Genomic DNA, 10,949 nt, shown 5'->3' on the forward strand with positions numbered 1-10,949 from the left:
ATAACAGGTCACTCTTATTTCATTTAAGAGACCTTGGCTATTACTTTGTTTCAAATAAAATTTAATCCGGTATCCATTTAGGGAACTCTTTACAAATTTTGACAGGCTGAAGATTTTTTCTCAGCTATTAAAAAAGTAATTTTGCCCACTGTTTGAGTTACTTACAGTGATTGTGCATTTAGTTGTTTGGTGACACGAATCAGATAGTTACTCCTTCCATTGTTACCTTTCGTTGGAATTTTTTAATTCGAGACCTTTTTCAAAAACCCAGCTTTATGATTCGGTGGTTTATAATCACTCATTAAGTTTCTCTGTAATTTCGACCGTTTCTATTGGTGATAGATGAAATAGTTCGGGTGGCATTGACCACCCTGTCATTTTTTGGTAGGTCGCCTTTCTGCTGGTGACAGTAAATATCGACAGTGATGGATGAGAACTTCAAGCAGAAGAGAGGAGGAGAATAAATGCACACACAGTGAGAGAGTGAGAATTCCAATGTATGGAACAAAGGGTTCCAGCAGCAGTTGCATGCTAACTTATATCCTACCCTCATCAATTTTCCCTTACAAATTTGGCTCAACGAACCGTTGTTAGTAGAAGATGTCTTACACATACATATCGACCTAGCCATCTCACAGTCTATACGCGTATCGGCCTAACCGATATGGAATACACTCTATTCATTATTGATTTACTAACAGTCAGGTCCCACTGTCGGGAATCAAAAACACATATTTTCCAGGTCGGTAAGATTAGGAAGGAAAAATTGTTAGGTAACCTATGAAATTGACGATATGATTTGTTGTGCATAAAATAAACTAAGTTGCATATTCTCGTATTCTTCAAAACTATTAGATAAACTGTAAATACGGCGTCAAAAGCCATTTTATGATATAAACAAAGTGACAATGAGAACGCGACAAAGCTATACGTTTCATCGGTATCACAATACAACCAGAAGTATGATTATGATAATTAGCTCACAATTTTTTGCATACTTATTTTTGATCAGCCTAGCCAAAAGCCAAAAAATCCTTTTGTTGCACCTTTAGTAAGGTGCCTCTTGGGAACAGTTGCCAACAATAAAGTAGGGGCACAAATCTTTTAAAACTTTGAAATATCTACTTAATGTTCAGTAATTAATAACAGAACCAAGCATCACCTACTGTCAGATGCGGAAAACTTCAGAAGAATTGCTGTATAAATACACCGACCGTTCCTTTCGACTGCACCAAATGTTCGTTAATCATACTGCTTCGAATTTTATTCTCAATAAAAATGCGATCTAGAATTCATTTTTAAGATGCTAAAGAAAATCTAGGCATGACTAATAAGGAAGAGTACGTAGAGTGATATTTATCATTGTTTTTACACAGTGTCATCTGGAAAAGTGATAAAATATTCCAAGGAACAGTTGGAACTGTCTAACGTGAATAATCTAATATATCGTACCCTAACAAATGCTGGTTGCACAGCTACTACATGAATGCTTGGAACATTATCAGTTGGTAGATTTAAAATTACAAGAATATATTAAACTTGATTTCTTTTGTAACCCGATCATAATACAGTTTAAATGTGTTGAGAAACACAACATCAGTGAATAAAGCTAAGTTTAAAAACAATATTGCCAGTCTGACACAAGCCACCAAAGGAAGGGTATCGAAAAAAGAACAGCAAAGTAATTCGAGAAAAAGCAAAAATTAGGCTGATAAATAAATAATCTCGTTTGAATGCTGATGAAATCAACCACGATGAGCTGGATGTGAAGTACCTGAAACAAAATAAAATAATAAAATGACCAGATAGACAAAAGGTCGAAGTATACAAATGTCGTTACTCTTTCGAAAAATCGCAGTATCCTCAGTTCTCCGACAAATATTTAATATATCTATTATCCGAACTAAATATTTAATATTTACTAATATATCTATGATCCGAACTTGATGTAGCATTTAGAACAACAGGAATCAATAGGGCATCTTGGCTAAAACTTTTAAATCAGCTGACTCAACAATAAAAGGCGAAATCAGTGAAATTAAGGACATTAATCAAAATAAGTAAGATTTTTGTTGTTTAAAAATTATGGAAAAAAATCAGCTTCGAAAAAAAGTGGTAATCGTTATCCATAATTATTAATTATAGTTATTCATAATTACTTTAGGGAAAGCAGTTAGCTCTTTTCGAAAGTTCAAAATAAGAAAAGAGATGTAATTTTAACATTAGCTAGTATGATGGATAGCAACAATCTAAATTTATGTTTATTGTTCTCTTGCCCGGTATAATATTGATAGCGATAAATACACTCAAATTATAACTTGAATAGGAAAAGAATAAGTAAAAGCAGACGAAACACAAATGAAATTACCAAACCTTCACAAATTGAAATCCAGATCTTTTGGAATTGTGAACAAAGTGATGCGGTATAAAGAGGGACAAATATATGTTTTGTAGTTTTATTAATTGCATATGAAACCAACCATAACTCTTTCATTCTGTCTCATCGCCTACACTCGAAAGTGGGACTATGATGTAAACTGTTTTCGAAAGATAACTGGTCAGCTAGAATAAAAAGTTCGAAATGAAACATAATGAATTGAGGTGAAAATTACTAAAGTCGCGCTCAGCTTATCGCTTTAATAAAGAAATTCGATCCAATTCTTCATAGAGCAATTACATATATGAATTCATACAAATTTTATTGTGTAAAAATTCATACAAATTCTTCATATATTCTCATATTTTCACTCTTTTTTTGCAAACTTGCGTTTATATTTGTCTAAGATGCCACTTCATTATGAACATAATATCATAAAATTATGCTAATATCCAACAGGATCTTAATTATCTTTTCCACATTGTACTTATGCTTAAATAGCATAACTTAAATAGGATGTAAGCAACAGCTCGGACAAATTTGGAAATAAAAACAATTTATGACTTAAAATTCTCTGTCTAAAGGGTCGGTGATGAACTTTGATAACAGATATCATACATGAATGTTAACGAACACGTGCATGTTTCATGAAACTGCATGCAGGAACATTTGACAAAATATGGAATATTTAAAATAAAGTACCTGCAGATGATGAAGGAACACTGCGATGAAGTGTTGTTCGCGTAACGTTGCCTTCTACATCCACCGTTTCAAATTCTTCTTCACGTTCCAGATCGCGTAAGCGATGCTCATTTTCGGTTCCAGTAAACTGTACGTGACTAATAACTGGATCAGTGACACGGGTTAGAACCCTTCTTGAGATTATTTCTTTAGAACCATCTTCGTTGATTTGCACAGTTTCAAACGTTGTTAGCGTGGTCGGATAATCATGGAGCATAGTGTCAACATCACCAATTAACGAATCTTTCTCTTCTTCCTGATCTCTTTGGTATGTACTCATATCATCACCACTCAATAGTGCTTGCCTGTCTTGGCTTATTTCCTGTACACTGACTCCTTGTAGCATAGAATCCTTGTCCTGAGGAATTATTTCAAGAGAATCATGCATCTCTTCATGTACTTTTTCAATGACTTCATATTCAGTTAAATAACTTTCAGCACCCAAATCGCTCTCTGTATGTACTGATCGGACATTAATTTCTAAAGAATCAGTGCTCGTTCCCATTGGTTCCGGAACAAAATTTTCAAAATTTCTTTCGATGCTATCAGTTGGTGAAGCTAATGGTGTTGCCGCTTGGATGTCTTCCTCAACTGGTATTGCTTTTATATCTGAAATGGAATCATGTTCTTCGTCATCGTCTCTTATACTCATCTCTTCGACCTCCGATTCTTCACGTATATCGGATAGGATCATTACTTCATCTTGTGGGGAACCTTCGGCTACGACCTCTTGCTCCAGTCGTTCAAATTCGGCCAAGGAATTTGTTGATCCATCAGCCCTCTTCAATTTTCCGGCTACGTACAATTCAACTTCACTCCCACTAAGACTTGATTCACCCTTGTTCAGTACATCCCGCTCGATTCGCTCAAATTCCTGCAAACTCGTTTCAGAGACATTGTCGCTTGAAACTGTTTTGTATTTCCCAACTGTCATGCTGATATCTGTTCCCTGGCCATTTGAAGATACGCTTCTTCCATTCAGCGAATCCACTTCTTCCGGTTCTTCGTCCACCGTCTCTAGTTCTGCTTCCACCGTGTTTACTTGCTCGCTTTCCGATATATACGTTGGATATTCCTCAGACGACGACGATGAGGACTGTTTAACCGATTCCATTTCCTGATCCTTTTCTACCCATGACATTTTCAACTCCGGTGTCAGTCGTTCAACAAATGTTTGCGGCTCATCGTGCGAACTTTTTCGAGAGCTAGTGCTGCTTCGACGTGACGTGCTATATTTCTTACCACTGCTCCCGCTTTTGATTGATATCTTATCAAGAGAATCCAATGAATCAGATCCGGTATATAAAACTGCTTCGGAGGGTAAAGCGACACCTTCAATTTTTTCGGTTGTATGAAAAATACTGATTTTATTTCCAACAGATAGATCTGAATATTTGAGAATATTCTGTTGGGAATATTCTTTTCCAAAATCCATTGCTTTTTCATGCATTGATTCTTGAAAGATTGTAGAATCAGGCATTTCTTGTTTCCACGACGGAAATATTTCGTCAGCAAGGACATCGTCTCCTGAAGCTTCTACAATGGAGTCCAGAATTTTGATTTCCGCTTGGCGAGCTTGATCAGCAACTTTTCTGGAGCAATCAGATGCAATAGCAACAGCGGCAATACCTTCATCTTCGTCACTGAAACCCGGAGGAATGGGGGAAACAGGTCGTTCCGGATCCAGATCTGGAGCGAGAAGAATACCACCAGCAGTTCTTAGTAGCATGTCTTCTTCCATATCATCTTCATCTTCGACAGATACAAGTTCAATATCAGGCACATCTGGGCTAGAACGTTTCGAATCAATAACTCTATCTTCTTGCCTGTTTGGTTCTTGTTCCTCATCCTGAGATGCAGTAAAAAGACGATCAGACTGTACTGGTGAGAGAAATGCAAGCGGTGTAGCACTTTCTTGACGCTCCTCACTCATAACTGACAATCTACTGCTAGCTTCACTAGTTGCTGTAGTGTATTCAGATTCCTGGGAATGACAGCTAGGAGCCGTTTCGAAAGTATCCTCCTGGGATGTAAGACATGTCTCATACCCATCCCTTGATGTAGCCGTAGCCGTTTTATAGGTGGATTCACTGCGCGATAAGCTTTCCGCTGGCTTCACGTTGTCATCAGCCATTACTGTTGCCTGTATATCAAGCTCTTCCTCATTCTTTTCATCATCTTTTAATAAATTGCATCCTTCTGCGTGTCGTTTTAACTTGTTCGTCTCTTCTATAAGCGTTTCCAATTTCTCTTTTAAATCGGATCCATAATCTGCTTTATGTTCATATTGAACTTGAGATACACTCATTCCAGCAGTGACTTTTTCCTCGCTAGGCCGTGATTCACTAAAGCTATGTTTTCTAATTGAGGGATCTATGTTATAGTTACTGCTGCTTCTGCTCGCTGTTTGGTCTAGTTTTCCCATGCTTTCGCTAATTAAATGTTTCGCATTCGCTTGGAGATCGATGCCACGGGCAATTTTTGCTTTCTCATCCATTTCAGATGATCCATTGCCAGTCTTTTGCTTCGATAATGGCGCTTCTGTTAACGTTAGCGATTCTTCAGAAACAGGCTCCGAAGTAGGTTCAGCTATCGCTTTTACTTTCCCTCTTTTATCATCATCTCTTACGCTCCCCAATTCACATACATCCTCTTTTGTTTCCCGATATTGTCCTTTTGCTGGAAGACTAAATTTATTAATAACAGTCTCTTCAATCCTTTGCTGAGGAACAACTGCAATTACTTCTAGTGATTCAATTCTTTTTTGCACCTCTTGCATTGATTCAGTTTGAGTGTTCCCTGCATTGGTAGGGAACATCGACGAAAAGGAAGGGGGAGATGCATCCTCTTCTGTCTCTTTCTTCCTTGACAATGTAAACTTGTGGCACTCTTGTTGTTCAGAAGGATATCTGTCCAAAACACTCAGAAGAGTTACCTTTTGTTCATTTGCCACTTCATCAGTACATTCTTTTGCCGCTAATTCCAATTGTTTTCCTGAAACAGTTTCTTCGCTTTGCCTGCCTTTTGCTTGTTGCCAAGGCGCATCACTTATTTCGCCGTAAATTACTTTTGCATCATTTAGTTCTACAAAAGCTTCTGTGCTTGAAATAATTGAGGAATTTATGCGCTTTTCTGATTCTTCACAATGAGACATCTTTTCACCATCTTTTCTTTTCTCCATACTGCTATCGAAAGCATCAGATGAAGCACTCCTGAGAAAACTTTTCTGATCCTCGACCACCTGAACTGTTTCTATAGACCCAAAAATTGCTAAAGCTTCTGAAGCTGCAAGAACAACTGCTGCTGCACTTTCAGTTGTTTTAGCAGGATCAGAAAGATCTTCCTTGAAGGATTCTTTCCCTGTCGAGGTTACTTCTTGTATCATAGAGAACATGTCCTGTTCTTCAGAGTAACATAATGATTCCTCTTCTTTTCGCACTTCATTTTCACCGCTTAACGAAAATTCAGCAGACTGTTGCCTATCAGATCCCTTTTCTAAAACGTGATTATCTTCGCTTTGCTGAGGAATTGTTGGACGAATTTCCACAGTATCTAGAAATCCCTCTGATGCTATGCGAACATCTTCCAGTTTGCCTTCTTCAAATGAGGTCATCAGATCATGTTTAGCAGTCAACTGCTCAGGAGGTTCTTTTATTGAGAACAACTTTTTCTCATCACTTTCAGCATCAAAAGATTGTTGGGGCACCGTTATATCATCGCCACTGTCAATTTTTAGTTCTTCAAGGTTTTGAACCATTTGTAGCCCTTCAGTTAATTCCTGTTCACTTTCCACGGTTACTAATTTCTTTGCAAATTCTTTCTGATCACGATCCATCATTTCGAATGCTTTTGCATCAACATTTCCTTCAAATTTTTCGTCTCTGGTTAGCTCTGATATTTGTTGCCCCTGAATGATGAACTCTTCTTGATTTTCTTTCCCATCTCTCAGCCATTTTTGTAGGGTCGTCGACCCAACGACCGTGATTTCAGAAGACTTTATGACATATTTCTTTGGTTGAAAACGATGTGTCAAAAATGATTCACTATCTCCTTTATCCTCTCCAAGTACTTCAATTATGAATTGCTTTTCGTGTTCCTTATCATGCTCAAATGCTACTTTTTCGGTTTTCACTGCTGATTCCTCTATCAGTTCATTCGTTTTCAGCTTTCCTGAAGTTACTTCAGATCCGTCCGTTAGCTTTTGCCATTGGATAGTCTCAAACATTGGGAAGCTTTTATCACCATCGCGATTTATCTTATTGCTTAGCTCCTCGTTTTCTTTTGTTATACTTCCAGTTACTCTTTCTTCCTTCATTGCAGCATTAATCATATCGTCGCTCGGGTACGTTATCACTTGCTCTGCGTAGGAGAATTTCTGTTTTTCTAGTCCTGTTTCCGCATCAATACCTTCATCTTCCGGAGTCCATGATATATCAACAGTCAGTTCATAAGGATGTTCAGCTTCAGCACAGAAAGGTTTTATTTTTTCGTCAATCATAATTAGATGACCTATTCCGTCCAAGTCAACTTCGTACGACGTTTCCCCTTCTGACGTCAGTCCATCAAAATTAATCTTTTTACTATCTGTCAATCCAGTCTTAACTGTCACTCTCCCTTCCACTTCATCCGATGGTACCATTGGTTGAACTTCATTATTTTCTGGCACCTCTTCCTGTATATCTTCTTTAAAAGATGTCTTTACCTGCATACCTTCACGAAGGCTTTCTATCAAGACTTGATCCCTACAACTATTTTCGGATACCCTGTACAAATTTTCCAGAAGTGAAATATCCATTTGCACACCTGGAGAAATAAAATTAGCAGTTTGATCAACTGCAGATGGCAAATCCATGGCTGGATAACTCAGTTTGTCCTGTGTCTTCGCTTGTTTTGTTGTGCTTGTTTCTGATTCAGGTCCATCCAATTTGACCAAACCTTTCTGATCCAAATAAGTTTCGACTGCATAAGGTTCAATTGTTCCCTTGCTATCTATATCCTCCTCTTCATCTTTTTGTACTGGTTTATTTAGATTTTCCATTGGATTGTAATCGGTTTCTTTTCCGAGAATTCGTTCCTCTGCCACCATTTCTCGCATTATAGCAGCTTCATCACACTGCTTAGTAGCTTTTGGCGGTGTAAACTGATAATCTGTATCAGGAAATTGTTCGATCGATGTCTCTCCTATATCGTTTTTTACATCGTGATCACCAGCTTTTGCTGTGTCACGGATGGTGAATGTACCAGATGCCAAAATTTCTCTAGCAACCGTTTCACTTCCCTCTGGAAACCTCAAATGTTTTTTCTCATCTATCCACCGTTGATCTGTATCTAATTCTTTTCTAGCCTCCAGATGTACATCCCTATTTGTCTTATTATATCCCACATCTGTTATGATATTCTTGCATTCCTGAATCTGATTCAAAAATAGACTAGGTTCGCAAAACACTTCCATCTCTTGTTTTTTCGCAAATTCTTTCTCCTTTGGTGATAGTGATCTAGACTGCTCGAATGGAGTAACTGAGTAAAACCTGGACGGACTCCACCCTTCCATCTTTTCAGTTCCTCCAACTAGCGTCACTCCTTTGCAGACGATGTTTTGTTTCAATTGATATTCTGGCAGCTTTTCCATACCCTCTTGTATTTTGGATAAAGATTCCCGCATTTGCTGTGGCATGATTTCTTCCTCACTCAGTTCCGTCGGCAGCCGTTCTGTTGTCAGACTAGATATTAACTTACCCATTTTCTGCAAATCTCTGTCTTTTGTTCTCAATTGTTCCGCCTCAGTTCCAGTCATATCATTTACTCCATGTGCCGGATGACCAACTACCACATCTGCAAACGAAATTTCACTTGAAATCAACACGTCTCTTGGCAATGTTTTCGTGTCTGTACATTTTTCCTTCCCTTTCGCTGCTGCAAACTCAGTAGTCCGTTGTCTATCTTCTACTTCAGATTGTATTTCCGGTGAACGCAAAAATGCTTCGTCATCCCTAGCACTTTCTTTCACTCCATCCATATCACTAGAAGCTTCTCTGGAAAATTCAATCTGCTTATATTTCCAAGAACTAAAAATATCTGTTAGGGAGTCCTCTACGACCTGTTCTTTGATAACTTCTTCAGCGAATCCAACCCCATCCTGCTTATCACTCTCCATTGTTGCCTGTTTCTTGGCTATTCCCACCTCTTCTACAAATTCTTCAGGTATTGCTGTCTCAAATACTACCCCTTCAGATTCTGCATTCTTTGAAACTCTTCCCTCGAACAGTTTTACTTCAGATCCTTCAGAATGTCCCATCTCTGATTGCTGGTTCATAATCTCTTTTTGTAACATGCATACACTTTCTTCAGATTCTCTTGTTCCGTACAAACTTAATGGAGTTATGATGGATTGCTTCCCTTCGAGAGGTATGTGCTTCTTTTCTTCCGCTTGTGTTACCGAGCATTTTTGCCCAAAAAATGTTTTTTGCTCCTTTTCATGAAGTACCATAAGTTCTTCCTCCGTTACTAATTTTTTAAGTAGTGAAGCACGACATTCCTGCTGCAAAATATCTTTGAATTTTTGGGCTTCGGTTCTTTCCAGATCTTTTCTAAACATCTCTACTGAAGCCGCATTTCCAGGATATCTGTTCTTTTTGAAAAATTCTTCGCTTTCTCTTGTAATTTTTTCTTTGGCTACTGCGACATCGTAGTTTTGGAGATGATACTCTGGCATCACATTCTTGAATGGCTTTGTTTCTATTTTCTCGGGAACTTTTTTTGTGAGAAATTGATGTTGTACTTCTGCTCGTGGTTGCAAAATTTCATGTTCAAATAATGTTTTGTATACCGCAGGAGATCTAGTTTCCTCTTCTGTGGTTGGTACCATATCATATTCAGCATATTCCTGTATCAAACGTTCTGTTGTGGATACTTCAGCAGCAAGTGGAATTTGGTGCTCCTTTGTAAGAACATCTTTTGTTAATAGTTCTAAATGTGCGTTTCCTCCAACGCTATCCTCGCACTGTACGGAAGTCTTCCCTTCATTCAAACCATTAGCTTGAGATTGCATCCATTCTAGTTCGTCTCGTATAGTCTCAGACGAAGCTCTTTCACTAACCATTTGGATACTTCTACCATGAGAAATCTCACCACCTCCAGAAACACTATCACAGACCTTTGATACTCGCAATCTTGCGAGAACAATAGGCGCTGTTCCTGTACCTTCCGCTGCCGTTGCTGCATCCCTCGAAAACCTCATCAGTCTAGTTTGGAAATGTTTACTTTCAGAATTTGTCACGTGCATGTCTCCACATTGTTTCATGAGTTCATCAGTTTGTATTGGAACTTCATACATCAAATTTCGAGATGAAATAGGTTTTTCTTCAGTCAATGCAAATTCAGACACTAAGATACCGTACTCACTGACAGCCTCTCTGCTCGGTATAAAATCTTCGAACGGTTTTATTTCAGTTTCTACCAAAGCTTCCGTCCAACTTGACCGATCCTCAAGTTCTGATTCTGTCAAAGCTTTCGTTTCAGTATCTTCTCCCTCTGTAGTCAGTTCCTTAGACATTACTGCACCATATTCTTCTCGATCCAGCATAAAATCTTGGAACGATTTTGTTTCAGTTTCTTCCAAATCTTCCGTTCTATTTAACCGATCCATAATTTCCTCAGACTCTGCCGGAGGCTTCATATCAGTTACATGTACTAATTCTGTAGTGAGTTCTTTTGATATTATTGCACTCTCTTTATCCGGTGTAAAATCTTCGAACGGTTTTGTTCCAGTTTCTTCCAAATCTTCCGTTCTATTTAACCGATCCATAATTTCCTCAGACTCTGCCGGAGGCTT

At 38.2% G+C, this 10,949-nt stretch overlaps 1 protein-coding gene across 1 annotated transcript in view; it reads right to left on the reverse strand.

The window, feature by feature from the left end:
• Nucleotides 1-870: 870 nt before the first annotated feature.
• LOAG_16909 (hypothetical protein) overlaps nt 871-10,949 on the reverse strand; it is a gene marked incomplete at its 5' end in the record, with an annotated part of 17,449 nt that continues 7,370 nt past the window's right edge. The window contains 2 exons of the mRNA XM_020449561.1: nt 871-1,774; nt 3,080-10,946. Coding sequence (XP_020306898.1) covers nt 1,746-1,774; nt 3,080-10,946 — 7,896 coding nt within the window. The 3' untranslated portion in view covers nt 871-1,745. The remainder of the gene's footprint in view (nt 1,775-3,079; nt 10,947-10,949) is intronic.

Source organism: Loa loa (assembly GCF_000183805.2).
Source record: "Loa loa unplaced genomic scaffold supercont3.27, whole genome shotgun sequence".
Classification (NCBI taxonomy): Eukaryota; Metazoa; Nematoda; class Chromadorea; order Rhabditida; family Onchocercidae; genus Loa; species Loa loa.